The sequence below is a fragment of the Cydia splendana genome, chromosome 20 (assembly GCF_910591565.1).
Source record: "Cydia splendana chromosome 20, ilCydSple1.2, whole genome shotgun sequence".
Taxonomy (NCBI): Eukaryota; Metazoa; Arthropoda; class Insecta; order Lepidoptera; family Tortricidae; genus Cydia; species Cydia splendana.
The window spans coordinates 5,602,402-5,623,034 of record NC_085979.1 but is presented as its reverse complement, the minus strand read 5'-3'; the positions used below and the strand labels follow the sequence as shown (position 1 = coordinate 5,623,034).

The 20,633-nt window shown below is 35.6% G+C and overlaps 1 protein-coding gene and 1 long non-coding RNA gene across 6 annotated transcripts in view; one reads left to right on the top strand and one right to left on the bottom strand.

Annotated features, from left to right (window-relative positions):
- Positions 1-18: 18 nt before the first annotated feature.
- LOC134800696 (uncharacterized protein PF13_0277-like) lies at positions 19-19,503 on the bottom strand. Of its 5 annotated transcripts, XM_063773194.1 has the most exons (18): positions 19,315-19,503; positions 16,889-16,906; positions 16,606-16,662; positions 15,923-15,937; positions 14,753-14,803; positions 14,664-14,681; positions 14,527-14,583; positions 14,439-14,450; positions 14,304-14,354; positions 14,202-14,219; positions 13,658-14,002; positions 8,587-8,652; positions 7,978-8,127; positions 7,197-7,298; positions 3,268-3,393; positions 2,943-3,023; positions 750-2,864; positions 19-269 (listed from the first exon to the last, which is right to left on the bottom strand). In XM_063773194.1, the coding sequence occupies exons 1-18, from the start codon at positions 19,376-19,378 to the stop codon at positions 130-132; spliced, it is 3,486 nt and encodes a 1,161-aa protein (XP_063629264.1). In that variant the 5' UTR covers positions 19,379-19,503; the 3' UTR covers positions 19-129. The 5 variants fall into 5 exon arrangements, with proteins under 5 accessions (XP_063629264.1, XP_063629262.1, XP_063629266.1 ...); XM_063773192.1 differs by having other exon boundaries at positions 750-3,023; XM_063773196.1 differs by lacking the exon at positions 13,658-14,002 and having other exon boundaries at positions 750-3,023.
- LOC134800864 (uncharacterized) overlaps positions 7,612-20,633 on the top strand; it is a 255,606-nt gene continuing 242,584 nt past the window's right edge. Inside the window, exon 1 of the long non-coding RNA XR_010145568.1 lies at positions 7,612-7,799. This is a non-coding gene — a long non-coding RNA (uncharacterized LOC134800864). The remainder of the gene's footprint in view (positions 7,800-20,633) is intronic.

The window sequence follows — 20,633 nt, the reverse complement described above, 5'->3', positions numbered from 1 at the left end:
TAAAGTAAAATATTATGTGTATGTTTTTTATTTCGTCAATTTCATCTAAAAATGTACAAAAATATAAATTAACTTAACTAAAACATGTTACTCTTCTACAATGCAGGGTTCTATTTATTTCAAAATATGTTAAGCGGTTTGTACATTTGCCCAAGCGGATTCCAGGGTTTTGAGAAACAGGTCTTCTGAGGCCCATTGCTTATTCGATGGATCTTCTACACTTTTGCGTTTGTTAACTGATATGCGACTTCTCATGACTGGTTTCGATGCTGAAAACAAAAAGTTATACTCAATATTTTATAAAGTAATATTTTGTACAAATTCTGAATTTAAATAATTTGGTTAAATAGGTCTGAAGGTGGCCACTGACGAGCCTTCCAACAGTCCAAATAGCGTGGCTGCAATCCAAAATCGGTCCGTGAATGTCAAAAACGTACAATGTTTAATATTAGGATGCCGTCCATTTGGATGAATCCATTGTAACGGCATCCATTTGGAAGGCTCGTCAGTGACCTGTGAGTAATTTTGAATTTTGAAAAGAGCAAAGATTGTTTACCACGAGGGTTGAATCCCTCGCTACCTTCAAGATTCCACTTCTCGAACCACTTACTATACTCGTGGTTCATTTATAATTTATATTATATACCTGCGTGGAAAGTCTTCATTACCTGTATGATATGCAAGAGACTCAATAATACTAAAAAGTTTTCTTTTGATTGCTATACGCAAATTATAATTGAGTATTTTACCTGGTGCACTCTTTTCTCGTTGGCTGGTTTCAATTAAAATTTTGTAAAGTTCTCGAGCTAATCTCTCACTTCCCCTTTCTAAATTTGATAGGATCCTTTGAGCTATATCATAACCCATATCGTCAGTTGCCTTTTCAGATTCCTTCATTTTCATATATTGCTTAACTCTAGTCTTAATGAGTTGATTCATTGTAAGTTCGCTGTTTAATTTATAGCTATCATTGATATCAGACATTTTGTTGTTTGTTTTTATACCTTGGTTGTTGTTAGGCAGAACATTGAATTTTTTTTGTTTGGGTTTATCGAGATCTCTTACGACTTTTGTGTTTAAATCAAAACTTGTGGTTGCAGTATCAACAAATTCAAGAAGGTCGTCTGTGTCTTTCTCCGGTAGCTTCTTCTCACGATTTAATACAAGCAACTTTCCTATTATGCTTGCATAATTAATAGTCTCCATTAATAAAGTATTTAAAAACGTTTGCTTATCAGCAGCTGGTATATCTTTATTTAGTGCTATGGATTTGTACGTGTTAGAGTTATTTGATTCCATATTATCTATCATTTTCTTCACTACTTCATACGATTGAGGTTTGACAATTTTTAAGAATCGCCTGCCTGATTGAGGATTTTGGTCTAAATTCTTAACTATACGCTCCCAGACTACGACTGATTTAGGCCTTGGACCAGTATTCATACTTCTACGACTTTGAGGCATTTCTCTAATATCTTTTTTAACTGCTTCTAAAACACTTTTAATTTTATTTAACAATGCACTATGTGTATAATACTTAGTTCCTTTAGGTTGATCTTTTTCTTGATTAATAATTTTAATAATACAAGGCAACACATCAGTCATATTGAAATCTCCCAATTTAGTATCTTTTCCTTTTTCATTTTGTAATTCAATTAGGTCATTGACTATGGCCTTTAAGTGAAGTTTGAGTTTATCATTTATACTTAACGTATTATTGTTTTCGATATCCATACTTGTATTATTGTCTGACGTTCTTCGACTCTCCTGATATTTAACCGTCGTTGGTGTTGGTTGAGTTGAAGTTTTTTGTAGTTTTGGGTCAACAATGTTCATAAGGTCAGAGTAAGATTTTATTTTAAAAAATTCAGATAAATTAAGTAATATGTCGCTATGTTTATTCCGAATTGACTTATCTTCCTGCTGATTTGATAATGGACATGGGTTCGACTGTAGTCTATTTATATAATCTAAAATTAGTTTATCTGCAGATGTAAGTTTCATTCCATCTAAATTGATATTAAATGTTTTCTTCACATCTTCTTCCAAATTATGAACGTTGCTTAACATATTTTGATTTCTTATTCTATTTTTCATCCTTTTATTGTTTGGCATAAGTAAATTGGTTATTTTTTCCAAAATATTGCCAAACAGGTTAAGCGAACTATCTTTTTTATCTGTACGTAAATTAGGTGTTTCAGTAGAGAGAGGCGGTATATCTTTTGGATGTTTTATGCTTTGAAGATTTGTTTGTACGACTTCATATTTCTCTAACAAACCAAGAACTTCAGTTAATTTAGACAAAGCATTATCCGCACTTGGCTCTTTAAGATTCTTGTTCGGCTTTTTTTCTTCCTTTTTTGCTTCTTGTATTTTGTCATCGCCTACAAAATCTTTTCTAATTTTATCCACAGTTTCACACAGTGAAAAATGTTTGTTATCTTTATCCTTATTCACTGCTTCTGATAAATGTTCCAAAGCATCTTTTAAGAATACTTCTTGTCTATAAGTCAAAGGTTCTTTAAATAAATCAAGCAAATCAGCAATTTTCTGATTTTTCATATTATCTGTTTCTATTGAGTCATCGGTTGCATCTCTCTCTAAATGCCATAGCTTATTCAATAGGTTACCGGCAATGTACGCCATTGCAGTTAGGGTATCTTTTTCAGGGGTGAACGTAATATTAGACGCTACCGGTGCCTTTGGATCACCTATAGTTTCTTCTCCTTTCTTCAATTCATTTACTACAAGTTTAGATAGTTCTTTATCTTTAACGTTTTGGGTGTAATTCACAATATTGTGCATTTTCTCGTTGGCCAGAGCATCGTCTTGGTCAGCATTATGAGATGTCTCAATTTTGTTATCTGTAATGTGATTATTGTATATTGTTGGATGGTTATACTCTATGTGAAGGGGATCACTGGTTGAATTAACAAACACACCGGATCTTCGGCTAGTCGTCACGGCAAGGTCGACTTTTCTCACTCCAAGGGTTCCTGATATGTTGGAGTTCTTCAATGTATCTATGAACACAAAAAGTGAATTATTAGTTCTATAAAGTATTAGGTATATACATTTAATCTATTCTATTCTGTTCTGTTCTGTTTTGATCTGTTCTGATGTGCTCTGTTCTGTTCTGTTCTGTTCTGTTCTGTTCTGTTCTGTTCTATTCTATTCCATTCTATTATAATTATTAGGTCTATATAAAATATTTATATAATACAATTATTTTACTAAAAACCATATGATTCACTTTATCACAGTTACCTTCATTTATTTCGTCTATTGTGTGATGGAACTGAATAGGTCTGTCAGTTTCATTAAGATCTTTCAACGAACGTTTTCCCCTCATTATCTCGTGTAGCTCCTTCATTGCGTAGTCGGCGTCAAAGTCTATAAGGAAATAATACAACCTATTTATTTTTTACATAAATATTAAACGGGAAAAATCATTGTCCTATACTTACATAAGGTTTTCAGTGTGATTCAAATTTAGAATTCTAATCTCTATCTTTTTTGTGCATGTACCGTCTCCATCAGATATATCGGAGCGGCCAAGGTGCTCACAACACACACACACGCCTCTATTGTCAAGACATTAGAGTGCGTGTTCAGATATTTTTGAGCACCTTGGCTGCTCCCATATATCTGATGGCGACTGTAATTCAGTCTACATTCATTACTATTTAAGCGTATTATGATAGTCTTAATTTTTGGATATTCTTCAATGAAATAAATTTTATCTTTGGTCTTACTCTAAATTGTAATATGTGATACGCCAAATTGAAGGACTGTTCAAAGAGGATGATATTGTTAATTTATCAGACTTCTGATATGATTTCCTGTTAAATTATATCTAAAGTCAGACCAAGAAAAGTCTGCAGCGATTTTGATAGCACACGCAGTGTAATTTCAAAGAAGTTTGACGTTTAAAATAACACTTGCACTGGGTATGCTATCAAAATCGCTGCAGACTTTTCTTGGCCTAACTATACTTACCCTTTGGTTAAAATATCTATTTAATAACTGGAAAGAAACTAATGAGTACTTAAACAAGAGTAGATACATCTATTTCATGATTCAAGTAAAAATAATAAATAATCGATTTTACCAATCAATAACTTGAAAGAAGAAATATCGGAGTTTTTAACTTGTATTAACGGTTCACTGATAATAACAGCAACACTACTTATTTATTTTTTTCTGTTATTTTATCATAATTATCGTAATTATCCTTTACAAAGAAATATTTGACATCAAACGCGCACCAAACTGAGTTTACTTTGATTCACGGGGTTACACTGATCATTGATTTTTGAGAAACGTCCGGAGTACATTTTTATAATAAAATTCTTAAGCTCTTGTCCAAAAATGTACTCCACATTTTTGGACGCGAACTTTAGTACATTATTGTCGAGGCTCGGAAGTAGCTACTTGCAGGCTGAGGATTCGTTTTAAACGGACGACCTTGGGAGTCCGTTTAATTGAATCCGAAGCCAGCAAGTAGCCTTCCAGCCGAGTCATATATAGTGCTTTTCTCAAAAATGGTGCAAGAAATATAAATATCATAGAAATATTTTACAAAAGCAACTTTCTTACGTATATATTTTCACAGAATAAAGTAGAAACAATTGAAAAAATTAGCTTTGCCGCCTTTTTATTTTTTTAATAAAAAAAATAGAAGTGTATTTTTCTGCCGAAAATACGCCAACCTATTTGAGACAGCTAAATAGTCACGGTACTAATCATCTGTTTGGCTGTTTAATGGGCCTGTGCCTTCATTTGATATGGCTATTTCAACTTTTAAAAAGTTTGGAACTCGACAAATAATGGAATTTGTATGCAACATTGCAGTCCCAAAATCGAGACTGCAATGTTTTTAACTTTTTAATTTTTGACTGACCATAAACTACGCGCTTCGCAACCTATTTTTTAAACGGCAAAGTCGACTTTGCCGTCCATTTTTGAGAAAAATACTTTTTCTAAGGCACAGGCCCATTAAACAGCCAAACAGATGATTAGTACCGCGACTATTTAGCTGTCTCAAATAGGTTGGCGTATTTTCGGCAGAAAAATACACTTCTATTTTTTTATTAAAAAAATAAAAAGGCGGCAAAGCTAATTTTTTCAATTGTTTCTACTTTTTTCTGTGAAAATATATACGTGAGAAAGTTGCTTTTGTAAAATAATTCTATGATATTTATATTACTTGCACCATTTTTGAGAAAAGCACTATATATGACTCGGCTGGAAGGCTACTTGCTGGCTTCGGATTCAATTAAACGGACTCCCAAGGTCGTCCGTTTAAAACGAATCCTCAGCCTGCAAGTAGCTACTTCCGAGCCTCGACAATAATGTACTATTATAATGTAGTTGGTAACATTAACAGAAATATATAGAGACCGTGCGCGGTGGAGGGTCTGCCGTTTTGTGGCTTGAATCGGAAACATATGTGCACATTACATCTACCGTTCTCGTCAGTTCCTTGTGCATAGTAGGTTCTGCCATCTTGTGGGCTACATCGGAAGCATAAACGACACATTTACGCCTCGCGCCAAACATCTGACGGCTCATATGCTGCCCCCTATAGTTCATGCACGGGGCCTATAATAAAAGCGTTCAGAAACGAATTCCAACTCGTAGTTTAAAAATCGATGATCATCATAGTAAAAGTTCCTCAGTAGGACCTTTATATTCAGCCCATAAAATATTGCAGGTGACTAAATAAACAGCATGTGTAATGACAAACAAATTATCAATATGTTATAAACTTTGCCTTTGTCTTAAATGATAATTTACATGACTGGGGGCCGATTTTTGAATTTCGAGTGTTTCGATTTCGTCGAAAATCGGTGAAAAACAACGAAATGTTAATTTTTGAAATACGAGCTATATAAATTGGGAATCGTGTGGTATTGACCACTCGTTTTCAATTCTATTAGTAGAATTTAAATGCCGGGTACTGGAGATATTATTGAACGAAATACACGAAATCGAGCGGTCGAAATTCAAAAATCGGCCCACAGTTCTGTGAGTGTTTACTAAAAAAAACAGTGAATAATGAAAATAATGTGCAACGTGCATTTATTAAAAAATGTGCAACACACGGTGTTTTTATTGTAGAACAGCGATGAGATAACCTGGAAAAGAATTGAATGAATTTACTTGATACCAAAGAGGATTTGAAGAAGAGAGTTACTGTCAAGGTAAATTATGTAGCTACAGTTCATTTACTGCCATCTTTTGACAGAAGATTAAACCTGTTTGAACGCCATTTGACTTTGATCCTTATTCTTTAACTGATATGTGTTAACTTTTTAAATATTAATATTCACGCCATCTACTCGAGCATAGGCTGACGCCATCGCTCGAAAACATGGAACCATACCTTTGGCCTATAGTCGAGTAGATGGCGTGAATATTAATATTTAATAAGTTAAAACATATCACTGAAAGAATAAGGATCAAAGTCAAATGGCGTTCTAACAGTTTTATGTTCTGTCGAAAGATGGCAGTAAATTTACAGTGGCTACATAATTTACTTTGACAATCCTTCTCTATAGACTTTATTCTCTTTGTTGATACCCAATATCCGGAATAAGTGAGCCATTTTATTTAAAGTTGCACACAACATTTTTTGTGATTTTTGTACCCTTTGGGTATGGAACCCTAAAATTCCATACCCAAAGGGTACAACGATACTAAGACTCCGCTGTCCTTCCGTCCATCCGTCCGTCTGTCACCAGGCTGTATCTCACGAACCGTGATAGCTAGACAGTTGAAATTTTCACAGATGGTGTATTTCTGTTGCCGCTATAACAACAAATACTAAAAAGTACGGAACCCTCGGTGGGCGAGTCCGACTCGCACTTGTCCGGTTTTTTTAATGTTATGTCTACCTACCGAGAATCGTGAGCTCTTTCGATCTTAATAGGAGAAAAAAGTGCCCCAAGAACTTTATGTCCATTCCGTTACCAATTTTCATAAATTTTGTATTGACGCAATGCAAGGAACGAAAAAAAGAATGGAAATTTTGGGACACTTTTTCTTCTATTAGAATCGAAAGAGCTCGAAATATATGAAGAAATCTGAAAAATGTGTAGTAATCTGGCCGAAGTATTAGCAGTAATTCAAGAAATAAAATTAAGCAAGGAATAAAAAAAAAGCAAGCAGTAAGTGTAAAACATGGTTTTAACCTAAAACTGGTGGTACAGTCGGTCTCTGCCTCTTTTCTGGTAGGGGCGCAAGATGTGTCGGGCGTTTCTTTGATCTCTTGTCTGTCTCTTGTTGCGCCAATTCTGTAATAAAATACGGCATATGAAATATCTCTTTCGCCCTCAGGCATATAGACAATTGGATATTCTACGTATTTCGTCAATCGATAAGTTAAAATGGGAATAAATTCATTATAAAGACACACAAACTGGGCCCACGTATGGAATGCATTATGAAATCTGAACCCTGAAATTTGTATGCTTGGAAACATAATTGTCATACAACAGGGTTCAAATAACGCCTTGCATACCTGCTTGTGTACGTGAACTCAATTCCCTGCCTTAATTGTTTTAGATCTACCGTCCAAATGATCATACAAAAAGGGTTAGGATCATGGTATAATAATATACTCCGCCTGGTACTCCATTCCCGTCTTTTCTAGGTCACCTAACTGACACGGGCTTACGTCATCATGCGACAGCGCTATATGATAATATGCGATAGCGCTATATATAGCGGCCATGTTGTTGTGACGTAGCCCCGTGTCACTCTGGGAATGGAAGACCATGTTTTATTAGACTATGGTTAGGATCAAACAAAAAAACTTGAATACAAAATACATTAGATGAGATTAGAGCAGTATTTAGATCCTTTTGATCGATTTTTCAACTTCATAAACTCAAACTTTGTAGTATTCGTTATAGCTCCTTTAAAGAAATATCTCTTGCTCATTTGATAAAGGTGTTATACGGTTACACTTACCTTGTAAAATACTCCCAACAACATTATCATCTGTACCATCCTCATAAAGTTCCAACTCGTTATCATCACCGCACGTATTTCTCTTCTTGTAACACACCCACTCGCCTTCCGAACTACAACGGCATTGATTGCAACCACGGCATGTAGTATCTGCAAAGTAATTTCTTCATTTTATTCATTATCAATATCATCATCGTCTTCAGCATCATCAATGTCACCATCATCATTTTAACCAACTTAATCATCATCATCTTCATCATCAATATCATCAACCTATACATATACCTACGTCCTACTACAGGTCCCTCATCATATGAGGTGTTTGGCTATAGTCCCTGCCCTCATACGCATATTAGAATTTCTTCGCATATGTATGCAGATTTCGTCACGATGTTTTTCTTCACCGAAATATAAGTGTTGAATATTACATGGTAATCTTAAGTTAATAGTGTAAGTTTGTGTACTTGGTATGTATAATGACATTAATAACCAGTTAAATGTAAGTTTCGTTATATTAAACCTTCAAATCCATGAGTGATCCAAGAGAATGTTATGGTAACAAGTGACCAAAAATAGTAGATCCCTAATTTATAACATTAAATTGCTTACATTCACTGCAGTCGGTATATGTAGAGACATATGGTATACATTCTGGTCGACTGCGTCCTTTTTGAGCTGAAAATGTACATGATTATACACAAACACATGCATTATGTATGACGTTTTTTGTGGCACTTCCACACTTTTATAGTCAAAGGTGGAAAGTTAGCTTAGCCTCGTAAGGCCCAATGTGCATTACAATGTACACTCTGTTTGAATCTAATTCGAACCTTTAAAAAAACTGCATAAGGTAGCATTTCCTTTGTTTGATTGTTTTCTAAAACAAACGAAAGTCACCCTAATCTACTATACAACAAGATTCAAATTGAAAATAGGGAGTCTTTGTATGGTGGGCCTTACGAGGTTAGACGGACTTTAGCTACTGATATTTAAACAGTAGGTAAAGTATTCTTTATCAAACGTATCCTTATAATCCAGTAACTTTGTCGAATTTTGTAACCTGGCTCTTTTGCGTCAAATCCGGTAGTTCTGATTTTTTGCGGACTTGTTTATGATGTTGGCCCAATGAAAAATCCAAGTTTGTGACTTCGAGCGCCGAACGCAACTTTGTCAACCCTGTTTTGGGGGGGGGGGGCGGTACGATCTTGTGGTTACCGGGCCAAATCAGCTTTGATTGACTTTAGAAACAATTTTGCCAAACGGCATCGCCTGAGACAAAAGTGTATACTCACTGCACTTAGTAGCCTACGAATACAAGTTCGAAAAAATTATACATTTTGAAAGGCTTTATCTCGGAAAATATTAGATGTACAGAGACAATTCTAGTGTCTTATTGTAGCAAATTTAGTCTAGTTTAAAAACGCCCTAGGAAGTAACTATCAAAAACTAGTACTTTAGGGTTATAATCGCCCAAATCTAAAAAAAATTGCGGTTTATTCGATTTTTGACAAAGTTGCGTTCGGCGCTCGAGGTCACAAACTTGGATTATTCATTAGGCCAACATCATAAACAAGTCTGCAAAAAATCAGAACTACCGGATTTGACGCAAAAGCAAAATGTATAATTTCACTGTATTATTAGCAAATTAAGTACATTTTTTAAGTCGCCTGGAAAGCACAGCTTTTTTTTCTTCATTTTTTTAATTTATTATTTATTAGTGTTATTACATAGGTAACTTGCTAACAGTTTTTGTTAACCATCATAATGGCTTTCAGTGTTGTAATTGTAAATAAATAGAAAATAATCTTGCCATGCTCATATCCAGGTGCAGGTTACTATAGCAACATATTCAATTAATAAGAAATTGGTTTATTGTTTCATAATAAAAACATTTGAAAAAATAGATTTAAACCAAGAAGTCTACAACATTTTTGATAGTATACGCAGTGCAAGTGTTATTAATACGTCGTAATTTCATAGAAGTTTGACGTTGAAAATAACACTTGCACTGCGAGTGCGATCAAAATGGTTGCAGACTTATCTAGATCCAACTCTAACAGGTAAAATATTTCAACGGCATGTATCATTCTATCGAAATTCCGCTTTAGAGTCGGACCAATAAAAGTCTGCAGCGGATTTGATAGCCCACGCAGTGTAAGTGTTATTTATACGTCAAAATTTGATAGAAGCTTGACGTTTAAAATAACACGCGCACTGCGTGGGCTATCAAATCCGCTGCACACTTTTCTTGGTCTGTCTCTAGTGAATCTTTGGATATATTTCTTTTTTAGAATAATTATAAATAAAATATTACAGTTAAATCAATACTGACATGCCGTTGACTAATTTATCTGATAAATGTTTTATTTTATATTTTTGTAAGAACATGTCACACGGTAACAAAATTTATCTAGAAAAGTTTATTAAATCATATTATATAATTATACCTAATTATGTTACATAAAATGTGACACGTTCTGACAAAAATAGTAACTTAAATCTAATTTATAAATCGTGACATAATTCCAACAAACATCATCGTGTAAGTGCAGTGTTATTAGGTGCAGAAATGTGCAATCATTTGCAGAAAAGTGCAATGTGGTCATGATAAATGCACCATGAATTAAATAAGGTAGTATTTAATAACATTAAAAACTTAAAATAAATAATTTGACCTAAGTCGTAGTCGCCCGGTAGGGTTCCCAGAAGGCTGGCCGCATTGCCCCGCTGGATGGCAATGCTGATCCGCTGGGCAAAACATTGGCCAGCCCTCTGGTCACCAGAAGCCTCTATGAGGCGCTTTGACAGCTCAGGTAGTTAATAATAATCAATTTTTTGATATATTTTTATTATTCAAACACGATATAAAAGTAGAAAACATTAAAAAATTACACATAAGTAGGTATAGTACAAATTAATAATCATAATGGAAAACTTCAAATCACTGATCACTGAACCATGAAACTGATTATTCATCAATTTTCAAAGTTGATTGTCAATTATCATGCACTGCATTTTCTTTTACGCTTCTTTTTTATTTTCTTACTTCCTCTTATCTTTATTCTTTCATTTTCGCTGAATTATGCTTTTATTCCAAATTACCTTGGAAACCGCTGTGACATGTGATGTTTAATCTAAAAGCAAAAAATACACCAATTGTGTTCAGTTCAGTTTTTTAACTGGTTACAATGTTTCCGAAATATTTTGCTTTCTGATGCAGATGGAGCATCGTTACTCGTTATTTATTTCTGTATTTCTGGCGGCCTAGCCAAGGTGACGATCACTTGCGCTTCGCTATCGAATCGCTTTGTGTCTCTCTATCACTCTTCCTTATTAGTGTGTGTGACAGTTGCGTTACGTTCGCTAGCGTTAGCGATTGGTATGTTGTCTACGGGGCCTGTTCTTTTGTAATTCAGTTCAAATCATTTTGTTTTGTCTTCACTTGTCCCAAATTTGTTATGATTTTTTAGTTCTCTATCTCTTGCTGTTTCTTGTTGTTCCTGTGCAGGTGAGGGTAATGCGGGTGCTGGGCATCCCTGCGTTTCCTTAATTCCGTCTCAGGCGGTGTAATGTCTTACACCATAAATCGTCTGCAATAGACGCAAAGGCCAGTGAGAGTCTTGCTGTTTGTATTTATTTATTCTTCTGTATTTGTCTTTTTAACTTCATATTTCCTTTCATGTTCCAGTCATCATTGATTATTAATTTGACTTCATTCACCGTCTCATTTCTTCACTTATCGTTGTTAACTATGAAATCATCGTAATCTCCTCTGATGGCACCTTTATCCATGAGGTCTTCCTTCGGCAGCCTTCTTTTGAGCATCCGGATCTTCTCCCGGACTCCGTTGTGGATGTGACGGCGGTGGCCGTCTGAATGGCCGCAGCACAACGAATCGCCTCCTGCAAGACCAATCTCTTTTACAAATCTGACAAAATGTTTCTAAATGATGTTGGTAAAATAGGGGATATTGACTAATTTCTGGGACAAGTTTTAGGTTAGATGTATTTGAAAAATACATTGCGGGTATTATAAATGGGTCATAATTATATAAATAAAATATGGACAATTTGGAAAAAAATGAAGTTTTATCTCCAAAACTTAAAGATTGGTAGCAAAAGGCGATTCTTCGTGTTGCCAATAACACACACAACTATATACGTTACACCAACACATCAAATATCACTTTAAAATAAATATAAAAAACATTTTAATTTTTTTATCGCATTTAATAAAATCGTTGTCCATCACTTAAAAGCGCTGGTGGCCTAGCAGTAAGAGCGTGCGACTTGCAATCCGGAGGTCGCGGGTTCAAACCCCGGCTCGTACCAATGAGTTTTTCGGAACTTATGTACGAAATATCATTTGATATTTACCAGTCGCTTTTCGGTGAAGAAAAACATCGTGAGGAAACCGGACTAATCCCAATAAGGCCTAGTTTCCCCTCTGGGTTGGAAGGTCAGATGGCGGTCGCTTTCGTAAAAACTAGTGCCTACGTCAATTCTTGGGATTAGTTGTCAAGCGGACCCCAGGCTCCCATGAGCCATGGCAAAATGCCGGGATAACGCGAGGAAGAAGAGTTGTCCATCACTTAAAAACACGTAACCTTTTCCGTAATCAAAACGAAGTAAAACTAGAATGAAGAACCAAAACAAAATAACCCAAAGCGCCAAATATAAACCAATCATACCGATATCAATCATATCAATCAACCCCCAATCCATAGTCCTCCTCAATCTAAACGACAGCGTCCTAAAATACGAAGGTCTGTCCTGTTGGAACAACTTCGCATAGTATTCCCTCATCGCGCCTTTTTGCCTTACAGTTCTATAATGCTCGCAGAACCAGGGGTCTCTAGGGATACAGCGGACTTCTCTGGCGCTAGTTGAACAGACACAAAAGAAACAGACGGTGGTATTTGGATAGTCCAGGAGGGAATTGACGTCGTCAGAAACGTCAATGTCTGTGTCGTTTGCTGCTTCGCTGTTAGAGTAGTATGAGAAGCCTCGTCGGCATTTTGCTTTTGGTTCGTAGGGGATTTCATCGTTGTGCCAAAGTAGATCTGTGACAATGACAATAAAACTTTCACTCTGTGTAGCAAAAATAACAATCCGAAAAACAAGACGCTGTTTAAGTTTTGCCTAAAGTCAGGGCAAATATCAAAAAGCATTTTTTGCTCTCGGAGAATATTAATGACAAAAGATATAAATATGAAGTACCTACTTAGGGTGGTCATATATTGCAACCACGCGGGGTAGATTATTAACTGTCCAAAAAATCTGGAAATGTCGAAAACCAACGGGCCTTAGTAATGATCTAAAAGACTACCACAAAAGATCATTCTTGGTCGAAGCGACAAATAAAAATTTGTTTAATTATTCCATTGAATAAAAATATAGTATTCAACTTGAATAAAATTCATTATTGATTTAATATATTTTAATTTTTGATCACTATACACGTACCACCATCCCCAATGCACTTTCCAAAGTGTACTGTAAATACTACAATGACATGATGATAATGATGTATATTTTGTACTATTTCAGGTAAATACAGTATGATGTTACACAAAAAAGTGTCCGCTGAAATCTTGCATATGCACAATTAATTGCTTACGAAAAATAGGTCTTAAAATAACAATTTCTGCACCTAATCGCGCTGCACTGTCATCTCTTACCACCCTGTCTCCTTATCATATTTGACAGCTCCCTCTCATGACTGAACGGCATATTACTGTGTAGTTCATCAGTTAATCTAGCCAGCACCAGACACTCATTTAGATTCCTGGCCGGTCTTCCAGAACAGTACTCGTCCTTCCCTTCAATCGAACAGGTGCATATCTTGCACTCTTCCTTTGACTTGTCCTCTTGCCAATTCATGTGGGTTCTTCTATAATCATCATCTTCTTCTAATTCTTGATTCATTGGTTGTTTCCGTTCCATGTGTACTACGGTTCGGCCAGGAACGCATTTTAGGCCTCTCGCTTTTGCAACGTCTGGCTTCATTGGTTCGAAATCTAGGCCTATAAGGTTTTTTAAGTTAATTTGTGATATTTTCGGCAAAAAGTACTTTGCCGGTTTGTATCTTTTAAAGTAGCCACATATTTTAACAATAAGTTACCTTTAGCTCGAGAAAGATACATTAAATGCCAAATTTCATTTATACATAATAATGTCAAAATCTAATTCAGTTATTGAACTACAAAGTTTTTTTTTACTTACCCCTATTTGTATCAATAGCTAAAAGCAGTTTAAATTAATCTGACGTTATATTGTAATATGTTGAGTTTATAAAAATATATTTTTTAGACTAAGTTTACTTACGTGGTACACGTTCGCGTTTGTCTTGCACTATATCATTATCATTATCATTACCTAATAAAGGATTATTAAAATCTTAGTTAATTTATTAATTTATAAAATCATTATGTTTACTTAATGCAAAGGTTTTTAACTTACCCCAATTATGAGCTAAAACAAATTTAGATTTATTAAATATTTTTGTATTATTTTATTTAGTTTTTTATTTTTATGGTTCTTAACTTACGATTTGTAATTTCTTGTGCATCGTCCTCATTACTAGCAGGTCGTGCTATGTCCATATCTAGTTAACAATCATTGAAATTAATTCGTATACATTATTTAAAACCAAAATCAGTTAAATACATAGTATTTTTAACTTACCCTCATTTTGGTTTTCGCCTAAAATAAATGAAATGTATCGATGTTAATGTTTTATTACGTTTCATGTTATTTTACAATTCTGAACTTACGATTTTCAATCTCCTGTTCAACCATCTCGTCATGATCTGCCAGATGCGCATCTAGTTGACGATAATTAAAATTACATTTATTATTATTTGTGTAATTTAAAAAATATTTCACTTAAATACAATGTCTTGTAACTGGGTGTCATTCTGAATCCCTAACAACGTTTGTCCTAAAGTCACTTGCCCTAACTGGTTTGTCCTAATGGGCACATGCCCTAACGATCAATTGTCATAACGATTATTTTCCATAATATAATAGTTAGCCTAAGACTCATTTGTCCTAAGCATTTGTACCATAACTATCAAGATCCCTAATGTTTTTTACCATATTCTTCGAAATTCCTAACAATGTTTGGCATAAAATAATATGCTCTAACTGTTTTGGCCTAATGGCTATTGCCCTAATGATCAATTGTCATAACAGTTACTTTTCCTATTCATCAGTTATCATAACAATTACTTTCTATAATTAATGGTAACGAACTGTTGCCACAAAAGTGGGTTAGGTTAGGTTAGAACTGTGACCCTCGCAAAAACGAACTGCTACCACAAAAGTGGGCTAGGTTAGGTTAGAACTGCGACCATCGTAAAAACGAACTGCTGTTAAAACTAGGTTAGGTTAGAACTACGATCCTTTCAAAAACGAACTGCTGCCACAAAAGTGGGTTAGGTTAGGTTAGAACTGAACGAACTGCTGCCACAAAAGTGGGTTAGGTTAGGTTAGAACTGTGATCCTCGCAAAAACGAACTGCTGCCACAAAAGTGAGTTAGGTTAGGTTAGAACTGTGATCCTCGCAAAAACGAATTGCTGCCATAAAAGTGGGTTAGGTTAGGAGGGAAATCAAAATTAGGGCATACGAGTGTTAGGTCAATCAACGATAGGCTAAGTAAAATTAGGTAACATGATGGTTAGGATATATCATTTTTAGGCCTAACAATAATTAGGCAAAAAAAGAATTATGCTACATAACATTAGGATAAATACTCAATATGGAAAGTGCCATTAGGGAAAACCATATTAGGACAAAAAAAAATCGGCCATTCGATAATAGGGAAACCAAAATTAGGGTATACGAGTGTTAGGATAACTGATCATTATGACAAACAATATTAGGTAATGCAAAGATAGGAGAAAAGACTTTAGGGATTCAGATATAGATCCTTGTAACTTACCCTGGTCTTTATCAACTAAAAGATGAAAAAAATCGTTATATAATAGGGTATTTGACATCTGGTCAAATCAGTTTCATTTTTCGAACTGTCATAACGATTTTGCTACTATGGAATTTATATGAAACACTAGCATGTGACGTGACAATCAAATTACCTACTCTTTATAGTTGTATACGGGTTTGAAAATAGATATTGTGTTTAAAAATAACTGCTGTCTACGTTTCTCTATTAATATTCTGGTGCTTATTTCATGCATTTTTACACCATTGTAAAATAATTTATTTTAGATACAATCTAAAATCCCTATTTCCACTCCCATGACATGTTTCAGAGAGCCTAGGTCTCCATTTTTAGGGTTCCGTACCCAAACGGTAAAAACGGGACCCTATTAATAAGACTCCGCTGTCCGTCTGTCCGTCCGTCTATCTGTCACCATTCTGTATCTCACGAACCGTTATAGCTAGACAGTTGAAATTTTCACAGATGATGTATTTCTGTTGCCGCTATAACAACAAATAATAAAAACAGAATAAAATAATTATTTAAGTGGGACTCCCATATAACAAACGTGATTTTTTTGCTGTTTTTTGCGTAATGGTACGGCTGGATTTTTAAGTTCAGCGCCTTTGTAATGTCGCTTAGTTTGATATTAATATTTTATTTTTTTATCGTTCTTAACTTACGTGTTTTCATTTCAGATTCATTTTCCTCCGCATCATTAAGTTGGGTCTCTTCCATATCTAAATAGTTGATCATTAAAATTAATTCCGACAAATAATTAAAAATAAAAGTTTTGTACTATGCGGTAATCTTTTTAGTTGTTCCTTTAATAAAAAAACACTTATTTCTAAAACTTAGACCAAAATGGTATAGTTGACGATCATCTGAATCTGGTACCTACCTAGAAATAATTTTTTAGCCATTCAATATAAACAATACGAGTATTTATATAAAATACAAACTTACTGTTGTCTGGATCTTGACCTAAAAAGACACTTCAAATTAATTCAAGTAAGTAAGTAAATTTTCTTTAGGTATTGCTCCAATAACAAATTTTACATGTAAAATTACAATGATAATTTAGAAATTTCTATTTGTTTTTAATTAAATACTTATTTAATGAAGTTTTAATTTTAAGTCTTTGCTGACTATGCTAAAACCATGAAATGTATTGCTTGCCAAAAATGTTCAAGTCACCGAAGTTTTACAATAACTAACTACCTTCCTATCTATAAAGTAATGCTAATAACCCAATTTTAAATTTCCTTGACTACAAAAAATAAGACCGTTACTACTCTTTTTTCCCATTTTATTCTCTACCCAAAATTTACGCAACTAAATTACTGTGTCTACTAAATTCTGTTTTGCACGTCCGTACTGTGTCTACTAAATTCTTTTTTGCACGTCGGTCCTCTGTCTACTAAATTCTTTTTTGCTATAATGCTTTGACAATTATATAGTTCTTCTGCTGTAGAGTCTGATGGTAATCGCCAATGGACGCCTGCTACTCCATTAGTGTCCAATAGTTAGAGCCTACACTCCTTTTTAGGGTTCTTGTAAGAACAGGCTCTCGCGCGTGAGTTGTGCTGCCACCACGCGACAAGCCCTCAAGTCGCGCCGAATTGTCTCTTCTCGCGCCTGTCGCGGTAAGTTATGGTAGAGGTGCAGTAGACCCTTGAAGAACTGTGGCATGCAGAGAGTTTATTTCACAGCCGGATCTTTCGAATCCTCTTGAATTCCAATGCTCCAACGTTTCATTTCATTGAACTCCATCGTTACCTATTTTCAGACAATCTCACTAGTCTGCCCGCGACTTCGCCTGCATAGAAATCGTTCAAAATTTTCATTTTCACCATAAGCAACTCTTCACCCCTTAGGGGTCAAGAGTTGTCTATTTTACGGCCCGTTGGTCATTAAGTCATCGTAGCCTACAGCGACTCCTTAACAACTGACAGGCCGATATCGTCCGGCGGACTGTTAGTCAGTGGTCGGCTTTAGATGTCACAACCGCTTAGTTACAGGAGTTGGAAACTAGAGCGTTCGGGCATTGTCGGCTCCGTTCAGCTCAGCCACGGCTCAGCATTGCTCCGAGCAACTATTAGGGTTGGCACCACTTCACGTTTTTTTGCGTGCACGACCACATATAAGATAATTACTTGAATTTTGACAACCCTAAACAGCCGAAAGGGATAGAGTGCCATACATTAAACGGAAGGATAGCATGATTCGTCTCTGAATCGCTGTCACAGAATAAATAATAGTACTACCGTACAGAAAGGAAACTTCCTACAAAACCGAAGTTTGACAGCGGTTCAGGGTCGAATCATGCTATCCCTTTCTAATATATGGCACTATCCCTTTCGGCTATTTAGGGTTGTCAAAATTCAAGTGATTATCTTATCTGTGGTCGTGCACGCAGAAGGAAGCCAAGTGGTGCCAACCCTAATAATTGCTCGGAGCAATGCTGAGCCGAGCGGAGCCGAGTTTGACCGATCTCAGGAGTTTCGCACCCCTGTCGCTGTTAAACTTCGGTTATGTAGGAAGTGTCCTTTCTGTACGGTAGTACTATATTTATTCTGTGCCTTAACCCCTTCTTCCTATGTAGGTACTTGTCGTACATTTTGTATGAAATCGCATGTGCGATTAGCGTCAATGGGACTCTGTAACTTTTCCGCCAATCCGATATCGCGTCCACGGGACTTGAGGGATAACCACTGTAGTATTGAGCATTTTCACATAGGAGAAACAATTTAAAAGGCGACTCCTTTTTATGAATGCTCTAAAATCACTATAGGCCAATCAAATTAGGTTTTTTCGAAGAATGAATTCCCAGCAAGCTGGAAATCGTTTTAATACCTTCATTTGATCCTAAATGCTAATCCGAGTTTGCTCCATCCCAGGTGTGAATGTCCACGTAATTTCCAGAGGACGCGTTACTTTTTTATGGTCAAATTGGGATTATAAATGTTCTCTAATAAGTTTAGAACAAGAAAAGTCTGCAACGATTTTGATAGCACACGCTATTTTTAACGTCACACTTTGAAATTATGACGTATAAATAACACTTGCACTGCGTATGCTATCAAAATCGCTGCAGACTTTTCTTGGTCTAACTCTACACGGTGGCTAAAAAATAACTGCATTCCCGTTGCGAGGGAGGTTTTGGGATTATACTGAGCAACTTTTACTATGGGACCACCCCGAAATAGCGAAAAAAATTTTACCCTCCCATAGAAAATGGACCAGCCAAAATTTATGAAACAGCCAACTTTTTTTCGGGCTTTCGTGGTTGGTCCCATAGTAAAAGTTGCTAAGTACAATCCCAAAACCTCCCTGCAACGGGAATGCAGTTATTTTTAGCCACCCCGTATAAAGATTTTATAAAAACTTACCAGCTTCAACATATACGAAGACCAGGGCGACGACGACGACAAGGCAGAGGAGCTTGTGCTGCATGGTGGCGAGTGATGTGTCCAATGATGGAGTTATGCAGTTTTATAGCATTTCACGCATCAGCGGCTGGGCTGATGCTTTTGTTTCGGACGGCGGACGGATTTGGGTTGAGCGAATAATTAGCATTTACAGACGGGCTTAACATAGATTTATTTACACCATACAGGAAAGTACAATTATTGTCAAAATGCATATTCTTCCAGTCACACGTTTAGTGTTCACATTTGTGCCCACTGCCCCTTTTCTGTAAATTAAAACTAAACTATATACTGAAAACTACGTTGGGATCATTTTTGGGTTTTGTTTTATTATGATTCAGTAAGTATCCTATTTAAAATTGTACCAGAAGCTATTGTATCAAAATTGGGAATTTTCATATTATTATTTCTACTCAGTATCACGAAGTCTTTCCATCCTTACCCAGAACTTTTTTTGGTCGATTCAGTTACGTTTTCAATACTTACAACCCCTTATGACCGTAAGAATAATTAATGATATTTTTGAGGACACTTCTTTTCTCGTATTAGGATTGTAAGAGCTCGAGATTCTGAGTGGATATAATATAAAAATTCCAAAATCTAAAATGCAAGTTGGGGGTAAGGTCAAGGGGGTGGGGGTTCAAATACAACTTTAAATAAAAATGCCCCCTTAACTTTTGGGTCTGGGAGAGTAATTAATCCTTTTTATTGACAATGAATCAATTGTTTGGCATAAGGACGGGTCGACGAATATGCGATTTCTTCCAATTGTGTCCTTTTAAATACATAGTGAATCCTGATAATATAGTACATATATTATTATACTTAACGAGTTAGCAAAGCTTTTTCTAAAATGAAGGTCGAAAACCTGATTCACACAGATCCTGATTATTTTTGGTTCTTTTTCAATCCTGATGCTAAAAAAAATGTCACAAAAATGTGTATGGAAATTGTAGTCTCCACTACGTCACATCACACAGTGAAAAAATGTTCTTACTAAAAACGTGGCGTAATGGAATGGACATATTTTTAATGGTAGGACGATTTTGAGAAAAAGCTCAGCAACGTCCTTATACTCCACAACCTACGTCGGCCGTTTAGGCGCTTACTATCCATGGGCACGCTTGTCTGCCACCATTATGGTATAAAACGATATATTTCATCATCTCTAAGTCCGCCCCTGCCCCGACTGAATGAAGCCAAGCACACAATGTAATCGCCAATAAGAGAATTACTCCTTATCGGCACCTGCTAGAGATGCATGCAATTTCGCAATCACG